The 18,336-nt window shown below is 41.9% G+C and overlaps 1 protein-coding gene across 2 annotated transcripts in view; it reads right to left on the reverse strand.

Moving 5' to 3' along the window:
• LOC102221546 (semaphorin-3F-like) overlaps positions 1–15,413 on the reverse strand; it is a 60,952-nt gene extending 45,539 nt beyond the window's left edge. For both annotated transcript variants that reach the window (XM_023325246.1, XM_005797012.3), the window contains exons 1-2: positions 15,107–15,413; positions 13,267–13,415 (exon numbers count right to left, since the gene is read on the reverse strand). In XM_023325246.1, the coding sequence (XP_023181014.1) occupies positions 13,267–13,378 (112 nt within the window). In that variant the 5' untranslated portion in view covers positions 13,379–13,415; positions 15,107–15,413. The remainder of the gene's footprint in view (positions 1–13,266; positions 13,416–15,106) is intronic.
• Positions 15,414–18,336: the final 2,923 nt, after the last annotated feature.

Genomic DNA, 18,336 nt, shown 5'->3' on the forward strand with positions numbered 1-18,336 from the left:
GCGCAAGGCAGTGATTGCATCCCACCTCCTCTCTGCGGAGGGGATCATTTGAACCTGATTCAGTTTGTGAGGAGTGACAGGTAGAGGCTGCTATGGAAACCAAATCGAAGCAGTGTCACAGATAGCAGTTTTTTTTTTTTTGGTTTTTAAGAAGCTCTGCAAGCATGCGAGCACCCACACTCGCACACGTAGAGACACACAGGCATCAACAAACAACTCAGACATAGCCACATGGACCTGAAATGAATATTAAAACATTCCTCTCTGTCACTTTAAATCTGTACCAAACCTGTGTAAAATCCATTATAATCCTGAAACCTGTTTTCTCCCACATCCTCCTTCACCCGAGGTTTATGACAAGTCTGTATAAAAGCTGTACTCCTTAATGAACAAAACCACACCTCTACAATCACTGCTTCTGAAAGAAAATTCAAGGGTGAAGAAGAAAACAATCATAAACATCAGAAAGCTTCTTCCTAAAAATGAGAACGAGAAGAAAAGTCTGATGTGCCACAGTGGCTCGCATCTATTTATATCCCGTCTGCCACATTTCCATCTAAAAAAGTGGCAACAGCAGAGACCAGGAAACACAAACATACCAGCAGGCACATACAGTCACCAACACACTCACACAAATCGTGATGTGTTCCAGCTAAGAGTTGTTCCTCTTAATGCAGCGGACAGAACCTAAGACTGAGGATTTTATTTATTGAATATGCTGCAGCAGTGGAAACTAGTACAGCCCTTACAAAGTGTTTCAGTGCTAAAATTTAAATAGGACTGCATGTAAACAAACATCACCTGAAGTAATTAGATATATCTTGTATGTCTAACTTATTATATATTAGATATAAGATTCATTTTTTTAGAATAGGTATGCACTATGGGTCAGTGGAGAATTGTTCTTTCCTGCTTTGTGCTGCAAAATACAGCTCTGGAAAAAATTAAGAGACTACTTTTAATGATCAGTTTCTCTGACTTTTTATAAGTAAATTTTTGAGTAAAACGAACTTTGTTCTTTTATTCTATGAACTACTGACAACATGTCCCCAAAATCCCAGGCAAAAATTTTGTATTTATTTGCAGAAAATGAGAAATGGTCAAAATAACAAAAACAATGCACTGCTTTTAGACCTCAAATAATGCAAAGAAACCAAGTTCATACTCATTTAGAAACAACAATACTAATGTTTTAACTCAGGAAGAGTTCAGAAATCAACATTTGGTGGAATAACCAGGAGGTTTTCAATGGGGTTCAGTGCAATGGGCTCTTCATTTTTTCCAGAGCTGTATATCGTTTCAGCATGGAAAACATCTATTCTGAGGATAGAGGTTAAGGTAACTTGGCCTAAAATACTATAGCATTGCATTTTTTTCTAGATTTAAAAGGTCTAAGATGCACTGAAAAGCCTATTTGCATGTCAATTGATTTATTAATTCATTTATATCCAACGTGATAATTTAAATGTCTATACTCAAATTGAAATGAGTGAGAAATATGGTGGCTATTATAAACCTTTTCAATATTTGTCTTTAAACTTGTCACACTGAAAAACAACAAACAAGAAAATAAACACCTCATCACACTACTTAATGTACCTGATATCTTTTTTAATTTATTTATAAATTAAATTATAAATACTCCTCCATGGGCTGCCACCTTATCGTGGTGGAGGGGTTTGAGTGTCCCAATGATCCTAGGAGCTATGCTGTCTGGGGCTTCATGCCCCTGGTAGGGTCACCCAAGGCAGACAGGTCCTAGGTGAGGGACCAGACAAAGAGCAGCCCGAAGACCCCTTATGATGGACAAGAACTTTGGACTTGGTGTTCCCTCGCCCGGACGCGGGTCACCGGGGCCCCACTCTGGAGCCAGGCCTGGAGGGGGGGCACGATGGCGAGCGTCTGGTGGCCGGGCTTTTACCCATGGAGCCCGGCCGGGCTCAGCCCGAAGAGGAAACATGGGCCCCCCCTCCCATGGGCCCACCACCCGTGGGAGGGGCCAAAGGGGTCGGGTGCAGTGTGGGATGGGTGGCAGCAGAGGGAGGGGACCCTGGCGGTCCGATCCTCGGTTGCAGAAACTGGCTCTTGGGACGTGGAATGTCACCTCTCTGGTGGGGAAGGAGCCGGAGCTAGTGCGTGAGGTCGAGAGGTTCCGGCTAGAAATAGTCGGTCTCACCTCGACGCACGGCTCTGGTTCTGGAACCAGTCTCCTTGAGAGGGGCTGGACATACTTCCACTCTGGAGTTGCCCAAGGTGAGAGGCGTCGGGCAGGAGTGGGCATACTTGTTGCTCCCCATCTCGGCGCCTGTACGTTGGGGTTTACCCCGGTGAACGAGAGGGTAGCATCCCTCCGCCTACGGGTGGGGGGACGGGTTCTGACTGTCGTTTGTGCTTACGGGCCGAACGACAGTTCAGATTACCCACCCTTTTTGGAGTCCTTAGAGGGGGTACTGGAGAGTGCTCCTCCTGGGGACTCCCTTGTTCTGCTGGGGGACTTCAACGCTCACGTGGGCAATGACAGTGAGACCTGGAGGGGCGTGGTTGGGAGGAACGGCCCGCCCGACCTGAACTCGAGCGGTGTTCTGTTGCTGGACTTCTGTGCTCGCCATGGATTGTCCATAACGAACACCATGTTCAAGCATAAGGGTGTCCATATGTGCACTTGGCACCAGGACACCCTAGGCCGCAGTTCGATGATCGACTTTGTCATCGTTTCATCGGATCTGCGGCCGTATGTCTTGGACACTCGGGTGAAGAGAGGTGCAGAGCTGTCCACTGACCACTACCTGGTGGTGAGTTGGCTCCGGTGGTGGGGGCGAAAGCCGGTCAGACCTGGCAGGCCCAAACGTGTTGTGAGGGTCTGCTGGGAACGTCTGGCGGAATCCCCTGTGAGACGGAGCTTTAACTCCCATCTCCGGCAAAACTTCGAACACGTCCCGGGGGAGGTGGGGGACATGGAGTCTGAGTGGACCGTGTTCCGTGCCTCCATTGTCGAGGCGGCCGATCGGAGCTGTGGCCGCAAGGTTGTCGGTGCCTGTCGCGGCGGCAACCCTCGAACCCGCTGGTGGACACCTTCGGTGAGGGATGCCGTCAGGCTGAAGAAGGAGTCCTATCGGGCCTTTTTGGCCTGTGGGACTCCGGAAGCAGCTGATGGGTACCGGCGGGCGAAGCGGCATGCGGCTCGGGCGGTTGCTGAGGCAAAAACTCGGGCGTGGGAGGAGTTTGGAGAGGCCATGGAGAAAGACTTCCGTACGGCTTCGAGGCGATTCTGGTCCACCATCCGGCGTCTCAGGGGGGGGAAGCGGTGCAGCACCAACACTGTTTATAGTGGGGATGGTGTGCTGCTGACTTCTACTCGGGACGTTGTGGGCCGGTGGGCAGAGTACTTCGAAGACCTCCTCAATCCCACCAACATGCCTTCCACTGAGGAAGCGGAGCCTGGGGACTCTGGGTTGGGCTCTCCAATCTCTGGGGACGAGGTCGCCGAGGTGGTTAAAAAGCTCCTCGGTGGCAAGGCCCCGGGGGTGGATGAGATCCGCCCGGAGTTCCTTAAGGCTCTGGATGTTGTGGGGTTGTGTTGGTTGACGCGACTCTGCAATGTCGCATGGACATCGGGGGCAGTTCCCCTGGATTGGCAGACTGGGGTGGTGGTCCCCCTGTTCAAAAAGGGGGACCGGAGGGTGTGCTCCAATTATAGAGGGGTCACACTCTTAAGCCTCCCTGGCAAGGTCTATTCAGGGGTCCTGGAGAGGAGGGTCCGTCGGATAGTCGAACCTCGGATTCAGGAAGAGCAGTGTGGTTTTCGTCCTGGTCGTGGAACACTGGACCAGCTCTACACCCTCGGCAGGGTCCTGGAGGGTGCATGGGAGTTCGCCCAACCAGTCTACATGTGTTTTGTGGACTTGGAGAAGGCGTTCGACCGTGTCCCTCGGGGAGCCCTGTGGGGGGTTCTCCGGGAGTATGGGGTACCGGGCCCTTTGATACGGGCTGTCAGGTCCCTGTATGACCGGTGTCAGAGTCTGGTCCGCATTGCCGGCAGTAAGTCGGGCTCGTTTCCGGTGAGAGTTGGACTCCGCCAGGGCTGCCCTTTGTCACCGATTCTGTTCATCACTTTCATGGACAGAATTTCTAGGCGCAGCCAAGGTGTTGAGGGGATCCGATTTGGTGGCCTTAGGATCTCATCTCTGCTTTTCGCAGACGATGTGGTCCTTTTGGCTTCATCAGATCGTGATCTGCAGCTCTCGCTGGAGCGGTTCGCAGCCGAGTGTGAAGCGGCCGGGATGGGGATCAGTGCCTCCAAATCCGAGGCCATGGTCTTGAGCCGGAAAAGGGTAGAGTGCCTTCTCCGGGTCAGGGGGGGTGTCCTGCCCCAAGTGGAGGAGTTTAAGTATCTCGGGATCTTGTTCACGAATGGGGGAAGAAGGGAGCGGGAGATCGACAGGCGGATTGGCGCAGCGTCTGCTGTCAAGCGGGCGCTGTACCGGTCCGTCGTGGTGAAGAGAGAGCTGAGCCAAAAAGCGAAGCTCTCGATTTACCGGTCGATCTACATTCCCACCCTCATCTATGGTCATGAGCTTTGGGTCATGACCGAAAGAACGAGATCGCGGATACAAGCGGCCGAAATGGGTTTTCTCCGTAGGGTGGCTGGGCTCTCCCTTAGAGATAGGGTGAGAAGCTCAGTCATCCGGGAGGGACTCAGAGTAGAGCCGCTGCTCCTTCACATCGAGAGGAGCCAGTTGAGGTGGCTCGGGCATCTGGTCAGGATGCCTCCTGGACGCCTCCCTGGTGAGGTGTTCCGGGCACGTCCCACCGGGAGGAGGCCCCGGGGAAGACCCAGGACACGCTGGAGGGACTATGTCTCTCGGCTGGCCTGGGAACGCCTCGGGATTCCCCCGGAGGAGCTAGAAGAAGTGGCTGGGGAGAGGGAAGTCTGGGCCTCCCTTCTGAAGCTGCTACCCCCGCGACCCGACCTCGGATAAGCGGAAGAAGATGGATGGATGGATGGATGAAATTATAAATATAAATTAGTCTGCTAAAGTAGGCTATTTGCTAACTTGTTGTTTTTTACAGCACTATTTGTGTTTTAAGGGGTTCTGACTTCCTGAAGTTGCAGATGTTTCTTAAAAAGAATAGAGGTGAATTTTAAAATTGTTTTTGTCATATTTTTTTGTAGTAAATAAAACAGAAGCCCATATTGCTTACGTCTAGTGCCAATGTTAGCTTGCATATAAACAGGAACAAGTGGCGATTCAGTCGTAGTTGCGTTATTTTTTCATCTGATTTACTGAACTTGACAAAGCAGAACAATCCCAGTAGAAAGCCAGAAATAGAACAGCCTCCTTCTGTGATCTTGTTCTTTCCACAATGAGATTGTTGAATACCAAGAGGGAATTTCTGACACCGCCTTCAAAGGATCACTAGAAAAGGTCAAGAGAGATCAGAGCGCTGTGTTTTCTTTGTTTTGTTTTATGACTGCGGTTTAACTTTTACTTGCTACTTGATTTAAGCAGAAGAAGAGTATAAGTTGATTTATGGGTGAGATTTGCACACATTTTAATCATGCAAAATTGCTGATTTATTCTGAGACATAAAACATAACCTTTACAAGGTACACAGTGATGCAAGGATAGAACACAGTCAAGAAACCTTTACGTCTACCAAGGTATAGTTAAAAGGAAAACATTTGAGGGCAAAAGTGAAAAAATAACAAAAAAAAACCCCACTCCAAACCAGATAGCTCTCCTGTTGGGAGCTGTAAAAGTTAAAGAGCATACAGAGAAGATACATAAAAAGGCATAAATGAAAACAAAGATATTCATGGGAGAGAAAATGTCGAAGATAAGGAAAGGGACAGAAAGGGGAGTAAAAAAACCTGGGAAAATTTAAATACTGTTTTATCACAACTAAACCCATGTCTGCTATAGCAATCAAGCAACTATTACCAACCATATAAAACCTAATGTAGCCTGAGACACCTTCTCTGCTTATTTTGCATGAGTTAATCAAATTAAACATGCTCCTGCCCTCAGATTGGTAGCCCAGTGTGAGCTTCCTCCTTCAACTGTGGCCACTTAAAAATCCATGCTCCTTCTCTTTTTGTTGTGCATGTGGTAAAACAGTGTCCCTGCTGTGGGCAGCACACTGGGTGCTCTCCTCCTTAAGCTCACACTGCCAGCTTCTCATCAAGAGGCAGGAAGAGAGGGTAAGCATGGCGTAAAAGCAGAGGAGGATGACGAGGCAGAGGAGGGAAGGGAAGGAAGGTAAAAAAAAAAAGAGAAGACAGGAGGGCCACTATATTTAGCAGTGGAGCTGTCACCTTCTGTTTGGCTCTCCTGAATAATCAGAGTTTGACACAACGCATCCTGTGGAGCAGAGGTTGCTGGGATACACCAACCTTTCTCCACCAGCATCGCCTCCGAGGAAGAAACTAATTAAGTATTGTAATAATTACTGGGGGCTCGCGTGCTACAGCTACCAAACGTTATTTTGTAGAAGCTTTCCTCATGGCAATGCCAGGTTAATGCATCATAGCAAGTAGAAATACACGAATCATTGTGAACAGAATTTTGACAAAAGTCTTTCAAATATGCAATATACAAATTTATGCAGATTAATGACAGTGAGAGGCTCTAAAAAATCTACTATCCATTTTATGGCTGGATTTGATCATTTTGAATTTAAAGTTTCCTGGTCAACAGAAGGACCTGAAAGATGATGAATGTTAACTAGACAAACTTCGTTCCATGGAAAACAAGAAAGTTTTTTTTTTTTTAAACATGTTTTTGCTTGGTCATTTCTACGGTGGCCGACAGGTGCAAATGCGCAGCAAAAGAGAAAACATGCAAACAAAAAAGAAGACACCCCCGAATGAAATGCAGCAAATAAAAAGAGAGACGCAAACACCCCCGAATGAAATGCAGCAAATAAAAAGAGAGACGCAAACACCCCCGAATGAAATGCAGCAAATAAAAAGAGAGACGCAAACACCCCCGAATGAAATGCAGCAAATAAAAAGAGAGACGCAAACACCCCCGAATGAAATGCAGCAAATAAAAAGAGAGACGCAAACACCCCCGAATGAAATGCAGCAAATAAAAAGTGAGACGCAAACACCCCCGAATGAAATGCAGCAAATAAAAAGTGTTGAAAACGGAAGTGCTCCAGACCACTAGGGGGAGTCAAAGAAAATAGTATTCATTTCTATGGGACCAGATGCAAGATTCAGAGAAAGAAATTTGAAAGAAAGTAAAGGTATCTCTCTGAATCTTGCATCTGGAAAGTGTGATTATTGTGAGAAGTCTGAAACAATAGAGCATGTTATTTTAGAGTGTTGTAAGTATGAAGAAGAGAGAAGATGCATGCTGAGAGAGTGTGTAGGTATTAAAGAAAGGTTTAATTTAATAGAATTTTTGAGGAGAGATTTCGGGAGTAGACATATTCAAATAATTATTCGGTATCTTAAAAAAACAAAGCTATTTCATAGGATATGAGTAGAGCAAGTTGGGTGTGAGTGTGTAAAGAATATCAAAGAGGGGTATATAAAGCTATAAACAAGTTGGATAATATAAGCAGGTGTGTATGTGTGGGGGTATGTTTAATCAGGAGTTAATGGAGGGAAAAGGTAGAAAGTGAAAGTTTATAGACCATCTCGAACCACACTCCATACTGGTAAGTGGCGGTAATGCTACTGTAAGTTTGTTGCCAACCGCCAATAAATACCAAGAAGAAGAAGAAGAAGAATCTTGCATCTTGTCCCATAGAAATGAATACTATTTTCTTTGACTCCCCCTAGTGGTCTGGAGCACTTCCGTTTTCAACACTTTTTATTTGCTGCATTTCATTCGGGGGTGTTTGCGTCTCTCTTTTTGTTTGCTGCATTTCATTCGGGGGTGTTTGCGTCTCTCTTTTTATTTGCTGCATTTCATTCGGGGGTGTTTGCGTCTCTCTTTTTATTTGCTGCATTTCATTCGGGGGTGTTTGCGTCTCTCTTTTTATTTGCTGCATTTCATTCGGGGGTGTCTTCTTTTTTGTTTGCATGTTTTCTCTTTTGCTGCGCATTTGCACCTGTCGGCCACCGTACATTTCTTTCCAAACGTTCAAAATATTTACAGTCAATTTCTGTCTTAGCATTATACATGCATGTAGAAATCAAAACAAAATAACTCTAAACCTTCACTGATGATACGTGTCACCCAGAGTCAATCATGGGGTCTGATGAATAAATAATCTGGTCTGCAACAGGTTTGTGACGTTGGACTGATTTGTATAGCCGTTGGATCACTTTGAATCATTATAAGATTAAAACAATGATAATAGAGATGTCAGAAAAACCTCTAAAACATCTCTGCAACAATAAATTCAACAAACTATCTGAAGCAGCGATTAATTAAAGGATATTAGCTGTGTTAGATGCACCGAGAAATCATCTGGGGAATCAGATGACTTTCACCTTGACTGGCACGGTTTGCTGATCAGTCGATCAAAAACTCAAAACTATGATACTTTTCTGATGAGTGAACCCACCATATACTTAAATGTTACCAGTCTATAACAATCCTCAATGTAGAAATTGTCACTGAAGGAAAATTAGTCAAATATAGTTATTTTCATAATCACTTATGTGTTTAAATTAAAGTCAGAGGCAGCTTCGTATTTTTGAATTTATTGTTGTTTTATACATCATCTCTTCTGATACATATTTATATGTTACGCTCTATTTGCATCAGCTGGACAAATATTTAGGAGAATTTAGATGAATTGACCCAGAGGACAGATAACATGAAGGCTAAATGTATTAAACTGCTTTTTTTCTCCTTTTGAGCTTTAAACTTCAGTCTGTCATGGAACAGGTTGGATGCTGAAATATTGGGAGACTTTTGAAAATCTCCCTGTTAAGGTAAAGTTTTACTTAAAGATTATTTTGAATGCTAAAGAGAATTCAGAATAAGCACTACTGGCAAGGTCAACGCTGAAAAGATGACGATTGGATCTCTAGTCTTGACATCAGTAATGTCTAAGCTGAATTTAAGTAGACAAAGGTGCATGCTTTCATACCCCTTTAACTATTAGGGGATACAGTTCACGCATGACAGGCATGATTAATGTTTTCCCTTTGCCAGAGGAGCCCAATAAATGACAACAGAACAGGGCCACCTACGTAGAGGAATGTCACGCCGACTTAACATGTGGAAACTAAAAGTCTCTCACAAATCTGCCAGTGGGATATAATCTGCAGAAGCACCCCATTGTTGGAAAGTTAAAAACAGCAAGTTCAAACTCAGTGGCAGCAGCTTATCATTCAGAGAATGAGAAGATGAAGGACATGTCACCATTTCTGATCCTCGCCCTGAGAACTGTCAGGAAAGATGAACACTAAAGCGAAGGCTTTGTTCAGGCGTGACAACCATCAACTCATTACGTGTCAGAGAAAGACTGTCCAAAGGAGAGGGGGACTACAAAGGACGAAAAACCTAAAGACCATCTGTGAAAATTAGTTCTATTACAGGACTGCCTGGGTTTATCTTCCTTCTGCAGGCTTTCTTCCCACAGCTAACCTTGTGCCCAGGTGTTCTGCTGCGGACTACAAAGAGGCCAAAGAAAAACAGAGTTAAACACTTTCAAATGTGCCTGAGGATTGCCCTAACAAGCTATTACTGGATAATATAGTGCCATTCTCCCACAGTTTGAGAGCAGTTAACCTCGGGTATGACTGGCTTCTGTTGGAAGGGTCAAAACCTCGCTGAGCCCTGTGCACTAAAATAGCAGGTGATTATAGTCCTTGTTTAAAAGTAACTATAGGAGTTCCCAGCAGATGACACGAGCCAGTCTAGTTCAGTCTTTATGAGACAGAAGAGCTACATACTTGCACAAATTTTAGCCTTTTTGTCCTGTTTTTTAAATAAAATCTTGTGCTAAATCCTCAGTTACTCCTTTCAATTAATTCTAATGAAGATGATGCAAAAATTAAAAGGTGTGCCACAAAAATTAAAGGTGTGCCGCCTGGATTTAGTTTCTCAGCTCTGTTTTTAAGGAATCATGCATGATGATCTGCTTCAAATGCACATTCCTTTCGTCTTATATTATATATTTTCACAAAGCTCTTAAAGCAAACAGTATCATAGTAACATACTTCAAACTACTCATTTTCATTCAGAAATTGAATGTCTACATGTAAAATGTTCATTTTAAGCTGTAAATGATTGAAATAAACAAATAAATAAATAAACTTGCCTGACACTAAATTTTTGTGTCTTTTGCTAATATCACTTTTAGAAGTGATATTATTAAATTTTTTTGTAACAGTATTCATACCTCTCTTCACAGCAGCTGTAAGCTTCAGAACATTTTGTAATACTTTTCCGAGATGGACCTATTCTAGATAGTGCACACCTGTTAAGTTGGTTGGAAAAATATGCCTACTTCTCAAAATTTGAACAAAAAGGACATTATGGCATATATACTGTATATATGCTTTCAAGTCAATACTTTCCTGAATCACTGGTTTTCAATACAACACAGCTGAAAATCCTTTGGGGGTATTTCTTTACAAAGTTTATAAATCTACTTATCTGGAAAATATCTCAGATTCAATCAAATTCAAATTGGATTAGTAGTGTTTAACCATTTGCATTTAGGTTTTTACTTTAACTGGGCCATTTGAACATTCTAATAATCTATTAACTAAACAATTGGATTTTTTGTTTAGTGTTATGTTGTGTTACCATTCTCAATTTTTTGTGACATTTAACCGGTTTTCTTCCTAGATTGTTTTGTATTTAGATCCGACCACTTTCCCATCAATTCTGAAGAGTTTCCTGTTCATACGGAAGAAAAGCAACCCAGAAGCTTGATGAACTGTAAAGAGATTTTAGTTCACTGACTCAATGATTGTCAGTCTAAGCTCAGTCTGCAATGCACACTGTTATTAACCATTAGGGAAAATATTGTCAGCTTTCCAGAGTGATTTGTGTGTCTGCAACCATAATCAGATTTATGTCCCATAGCAGAAAGAGTAAAGGAAAAAGTCGAGTTGTTCATTACACACATTCGAATCAGCTGCAAGGAAAATAGTTCAAAAGACAGGATATATAAAGCAGCTTTGGTTCTGTAGAGATAATTTCCTTCATTTAATCAAAAAAATCATGTTTTCCTTTCAAAACGAGGAACTAATTTCTTTTATTTCAATGATAGAGATGTTGGATTTATAAACCGTAGCCTATCAGCATCAAAGGAAAAAAAGCCAACATCAACTCTAGCAAAAATGGTGAAAAAGTGCTGTTATATCACAGTGATGCTTTTATATAATTTGTCAGTTGTTTTTTTTTTTATCATGCATATTAATGCACATCTCAGATGCAGCCTAATGCGAGTGTGAAATAAAGAGTGGGTTTTTAAGCATTGTCCTTAAACAAAAATGCTCTACTTGTGTCTTTTTTCCTCTTAAAAGCCATGTTTAGCTCCATCTATGGTTCATTGTGAGTGGCTCTGACAGAGAGCAAATATCAGAAAGGCAAATACAAACTGTGGATGCAGAATAAGAAAAAAAAAAGTTGAATGGCAGCCAAATGCAGCAAAATCCTCCTCACCAGTTTCCTAAAATGTAAATAATCAGAGGAAAAGAGACCTTTATGGTTAAAGATGTGAGGTTGGGTCATGTGCAGAAAATTCAGCAACCCTAATGCCTTAACCTTCTGCATTTCCTTACTCTGATATTGTTTTAAGATAAGATAAGATAAGATAAGATAAGATAAATCTTTATTGTCATCGTCACAAGAACAACGAAATTCAGAAGGTGCCATCAGTCAGTGCACATGCCCAAAAACAAAAAATAACTGTCTCACAATTCAGACACAACGCAAGAATCAACAAACTGGCAAAAAAAAAAAAAAAATTGAATAGATAGATATTGGATAGAAATTCAAATGCTTATTGGAAATTTAATTGTTTACATTATCATGAGGCACTTATCACAAGAGATAACTGCAGTACAATGTCATTATGAAGCCTAAAGCCAAGTGCTTTGTTAAGTACACGAGCACATAAAAAATTAATAAAGCATTCCTCGTGGAGCAGTGCAAAAATCCATACAATTAGCGGATCACACAGATTAGATGCATTATTAGTCTCAAGCCACTTGAAGTTGCTCCGTTGTGCATAAACTAACCTCCAAAACTAATTAAAAACAAGCAAACAAATTTAAGATAGTGGAAAATAAATAGACATTTTCCAGCAAAGTAAAAGTGAGACTATTAACAAGTGAAACACTCGCTGAGAGAAAAAGATTGGACTCAAAGGTTAAATAAAGCAAAAGGGGGAATTGAAGGGCATTAATAGAGTACAGGCCTCCATCAAGACCAATGCACCATGTTGTAATTTTGAGAGAATCTGTAACAAAAGTTAATGTGTTTTCCCTTTGGCCATGCTCCACCTCTCGACCTACTTCTATGGACTTAAGTGCTGCCCTTGGTTGGTATCATGTATACAGACAAACAAGCGTTATGAATCAATAATTCTGTATTAACCAATGTAAATAATACAAACTATGTGAGACAATCCAGGATTTTTATTGTTTTAATGAGCATACATCACCTATGTTCATCTGGAATGAGGTTTGGTTTTCAAAGCTTCAAAGCTGCAGTTCATTCAGTGTTCCTCAATTTTCCCACATGAAAACTGTCTGGCTAACAGTACTCAAGAGTGGTGATCTCATAAAAGGAGACAGATCCGAACTCAGCAATATTAAAGTTGTCAGCAGAGACAGGTACAATAAAACCTCGAGGACAGTCTTGGACACCACTTTGACAACGCAGCAGAAACAGCTCTGCTGGGACCTATTTTAGCTGGACAATTCAACACACAGGCTCTCACGCTGGCACTGACCGACATTCATAACATGCTGGATGTGCACCCAGAGTACGTGCACAGCCAAGTGTTAAATTTGACTTGATTTCAGAAACCAGCCGAGGTCACACAAAGGCTTGTTTGGGGGGGACTAATAACAGCCGTGCAATTTGATGAAGACAAATTCTGTGGCCCTGAATAGTTCGGACAATCAGCGGCACATCTCATTATTCTCACTCGCTTCTCTCACACAATCAAACCCCAGTTAAGCTCTGGCTGAACAAGAGCCAGGGTTACAAACCCTGAATCTTGCGGTTGCCAGCAGTTAACCCATTCCAGATAGAGACCAAAATGGAGAGAAGGTGTTGCACCAGGTCTGCAGATTAAACACAAAAAGAAAGGTCACAGTGTTTTCAAGTGCCTTACCTTTAAAGGACAGGAAGATTCTGGGAGCAGACAGAGGATCATTGGAAGGTGGCAGCCCGCCCGCTGACACAGCCAGGAGGGCCAGCAGCCAGGACAGTTTGTCCCACAACATTGTCCCTCTATTTGTTAACAGAGGAGAAGTCCCGTAGCTGTGAGAGACAATACCAAGCGTCAAAAATTCACAGACCCTTTAAATTCAAAAAGCAATATATATATATATATAAAATACCTAAAAATCCCCTCCTTACTAAACTGACTGTACTTATCTTGTCATGCGAATTGCCATGAAGTAAAAGAAAAGTAATCTGTCAGTTGCGCACCTGAACAAGAGTCCTGTTGCTTATTTGAATCCCCAATCTGACATCTGTGCATTTTGTACACTGTTAAAAATAATTAGCACTGCACAGCAGGTGGCAGATGACACAGAAATCAGATTCAGATTCAAAACTTAAGGGTTATTTCTGATTATTTTCAATATCCATACATTTATATGTAAGTTCTTACAGTTGGAGAAGTGGCCACCTATTCTGTTATATATGAGTAGAAGGTGTTTGCTCAGTGCTTTATACATTCAAGAACTGCCTTTGCTCATTATGAACTTTTTTGTGTTGAAGTGAAGGAAATAAGGCCTCAGGGTTAAACTCTTTCATCTGAGTGCTGATCTAATGAGCAACTCAACATGCATGATTGGCTGACTTTTTGTATCACCAAGCCATGCAACTTAAAATCATGGTTTGTGAATCTTTTTTTGCAAAGAAAATCTGCACTTTTGTTTTTTTAATCACAAGCTTCTCTTTTCTGTCAAATTTTCTGTAGCTTTTTTTTAATGACTAATCCAGCTGGGGTTTGCCCCTGCACTTATTAAAATCGGCAAGACTGAACTTTTTTTGACTAAAGCTACATAACGTGTTTGCTACAAATGAATAGCAACGAATTTGAGGAGATATTGCAACGTTTCCCCGATAGCAGGGCTGAAAAGAGTTGCTGCCCCTTAAGCCTGGCGCGCACTGGCTGCGCTCACAGATTAAATCACAAAGCGCATCAGCATGCTGTCATCCGCAACAAAGAGAGCTGGAGATAATATCCTCATAAATGGGTTCTGAGGACTATCCAAGAAATTAGAGTGTGGACGGATTTGCAAAAAAAAAAAAAAAAGAGAGAGAAAGAAACAAAGAAAAACGTGCATAAAAATGCATGATGGTCTAGGTCTGGAAACAAAACAGCGATAGCAAGGAGATGGACGGGGGGGGGGATTCGATGTAATCATCCATGTATGCCACTGATCTCCTTGTAAACGTGGATCAGAGTTTGAGGTCAGATTGTCAGTCAGGGTTTAAGATCAAGTTCCACGCTGAGCCACAGAAGGCAGAGCTCCAAAGGAGAGCCGTTAACCAAAATAAAGCCTGACTGCATGGGCTCCGAGTTAGGAGGACATGATCCACATGCCTTTTAAAAGCAGAATATGGCATTTACATGAAATCCAAATTATTGTCTGTAGACTGGATGTGTGCTTGAAATCTGAGAATGCACATGCAGCAGAAACTTTAAATGTCCACCAAAACGCACAGAGACACGGACAATGACGCGCGGATTTTGCGCCTTGCGTGATTTTCAATAGTGTTTCATTTAAAAAAGCGACCTCCCACGCGTTCAGGGAGGCGCACCAAAAATACAAAGCTTAAGTATTTCAATAAATGACCAAATAATCTTGCAAATATATCCATTTTCACTCAGAAAGCAACTATCTCCCCAGCTCATTCTTCAAGCGCATATGTCACAAGTGAACTTATAGTTTTAGGTATCATTTTTCATAAGAATCACTTCCTTAATAATCACATACCTTCTAGATGCTCCCAGATTTTGCACTACGGCTGGTCACCATTTAAAACCATCCACTCAGGTTGCTCAGTCCGCTGGCGTATCAATCGCAGATCCTGCACGATTATCCCAGAGCCAAACAAAGCTTGGATTTAAATTACCTTCACGGAACCCCTTAAACTTGAAGTGAGCACTTTACTGCAACAGAAGATTCCGTGGGTTTTTTACTTCTACCCATGAAGAGGTGAACGAAAAAAGAGAAGAGTTTTGCTTGGACACAATCGTCGGTGCGGAGATTCAACCCGTGCGCAGCGACGCTCAAGTCTGGAGTGGAAGGAAGCGGATTTCTGCAGGTGGATAGGCTGAGGTCTCCGCGGTTGTGGACACACCCAAGAGGGAGGGAACCTACCTTAGCAGCCCTCCCTAAAATCTCACAAAATCATACATCTTTATCCGACACCACTTTTCAGATTTATTGTCTCGTTTCAGAACGTTAACTTTATGTTTTTATTCGTTTAATTGGAACATTTTTGCATGATTTGCAAGACAGTACAGCTTATTCTGCAGGCCTCGTCTAGTTTTTCCGCGTGTATTTATTGTTCCCACGAAGGATCAAACCACATTTTCCATATATTCAAACTACATTTTAATAATAAAGAGTGGGAATACTGCTGCATTTCGTCTTGAGCCAAAAGTCATTCAGTTTGTTTCAAAATGAAAAATCAAGTCCAAAATGTTGAAAGTAGATACTGAAATAAGAGAGGTAGCTTCATTTATTTTTATAACCATGGGAATATCTTTTGATCACAAATATTCTGTGCCTCACAAAAATATAAATTTTCCTCTCTATTGTTTTTTCATCTTGTCAACAAGAAATGTGTGGGATTTCTACCAGCTATCTTTACAAGAGACTGAACTTATGTGGATTCTCCTTTGCAAAGCTTAAGCTCAGTCCAATTGAGTGGTGAAAAATAGTCAACATTTTTCAGAGATTCTCCATTACATTTAGATTCAGGCTTTAACTGGGCCATTTTAATGAAGGGATAGATTTTGATCTAAATCCTTCATTTCTTGATCTGGCTGTATGTTTTGGCTCATTGTCCAGGTGGACCTTCACCTCAGTTTGAGTTTTTTCGCAGCTTCCAAACAGTTTTCTTCCAATATTAACCTGCATTGAACTATGACTAGCAGCAGCTCATTTGTTCCTGCTGATAAAAAACATCCCAACAGCATAATACAGTCACCACCGTGTTTTTTCACATACAGTAGCTGTGTGTTCAGAGTGATGTTTACTCTCTTGTTATTTCTCTGATGCACACAGCATTTTGCAAGTAGACAAAAAAGTTTAATTTTGGTCCTACCTGCTAACAGATGTTTGCTATAATCAGGGTTTATTATGACCTTCTTTTCACAGGTTTTATTCTTGCAGACTGTGTACATCTCTACATGTTCTCCAGATTTACCTTGTGTCTTTCGGCTGCTTCAAAGCACTTCTCTGCTCTGTCAGTTTAAGTGCATTACATGAAAGATTGAACAATACCTTTAGATATTTTTTTTCTTTGAGCTTCTCCACAACTTTATTACTGTGGATGCCTGGAAGAGTAGCCACTGTTACGGCAATGGCTAATGGGAATCCAAATAAACAAACAAACAAATTTTATTACTGATGTTTCTGGCTTTTCAATTCGTGAATGAATGAAAAAACCACGTGCAGCAACGCTCAAGTCTGAAGCAGCAAGGCTGTTAGTCTGGACTAATTTGTTTGAAAGATTTATTGAGGGAGATGAGAGTGAAGGGGACTGAGAACTAATACAGGCCACACTTTTCAGATTTTTTTACTTGTTACATATTTTGAATCCTAATTCAAAATATTAGGACATACATTTCCAATAAAACACATGAAAGTGAAGGGTTGCAATGTGGCAGAATTTGTAACAAAATAGAAAAAAATAATAATGAATAGGGGATGAATATAACACTTTTTGCCTCTGCTTATGTAACTCCTACTTTAAAAAGATGATTAACACACATTTGAATAAAACAATCTGAGTTCAGTTCTCTAATTTCAGTAACTCTCATCCACACATCACAAAATGATTAACAGCAGAATGAGGAGAACATATAGACAGATTTGTGTGTGTTGTGTCTGAACTCTGAGACATGAACTCTCCAGATATGTGACTGATGACTTTTAGAGAAACCACAGGAGGCTTGTCTTACACGACCACCGGAGAATCACAATCAGACCCAGGTCATTTCACAGCTTTAATTAACCACTGATTGCCAGCTGCTGATTTATATTTAGCGCAGCCAAGCAGCACCAGGTTGCGTGTCAAATCAAAGCAGAACAATAGTTCATTTCTGCTTGTTTTTGGCAATATCTTGATTCTGAAAATCTTTTGATGTGTGACTAATGGATGAATCATTTACTTTATTTTGACTCAGGCAAGGAAAAGGAGAAACAAAGGGCTGAATATTCGCAAAAGAGCCGGTCGGGGAAAAAATGGCCAGATGCAAATAAGGCAGATTTCCACCAACACCTCAGTGACCTACCACAGGATCGCCAGCTCCTGCCTCAGAGAGGCATCAGATATTCATGGGCAAATGAAGCTTTAAATCTTTTAATCTCACTTGATCTACCCAGCCGATCACACAGGCTTATTTCGCTTCTTATCCGGACAGCATACAACGCAGCTGACACCCGACATTCATACTTATTGTTCTATAAAGCATAGATACAGTAGCTTAGGTTGCATGTACTGTTGAAGACATTAGAGTTACTCTACAGTCGTGTGAGGTCAAACGGGAATTTCCAAGATGGAAAGAAAAGACAATTATATAAAAATATTTTTTGATTCTTTGCACACCTTTGATTATATCAGGGGATAATGGCTACTAAGCTATTTCTACAGAAAAATACAAAAAAAAAATCATTGGAATGAGAAACACAGATGTCTGTTTTTGTAACAGCTCATTACAAAAAGGCCCCTTGGGCATCTTTATGTAAAGTAAAGACTACATCTTTTGTAGGATGTTTTAGTTTTCCATATTTTCAGGAAATTCTTGGAAATACTATATTATCATGTGTAAAAGATGCTGTACAGGTTGGATCCTTTTGACTTATGGAGAATTGAATTTTTCTGAATATGAGAAACAACTAACATACCTTCACACACAAGACAGACGTTTGTAATGTCTGAGTTTCTTTGAACTTAAAAGACAAGTGTCTGAGTCCAAGTTAAACAAAGCAAA

Source organism: Xiphophorus maculatus, chromosome 20, assembly GCF_002775205.1.
Source record: "Xiphophorus maculatus strain JP 163 A chromosome 20, X_maculatus-5.0-male, whole genome shotgun sequence".
Taxonomy (NCBI): Eukaryota; Metazoa; Chordata; class Actinopteri; order Cyprinodontiformes; family Poeciliidae; genus Xiphophorus; species Xiphophorus maculatus.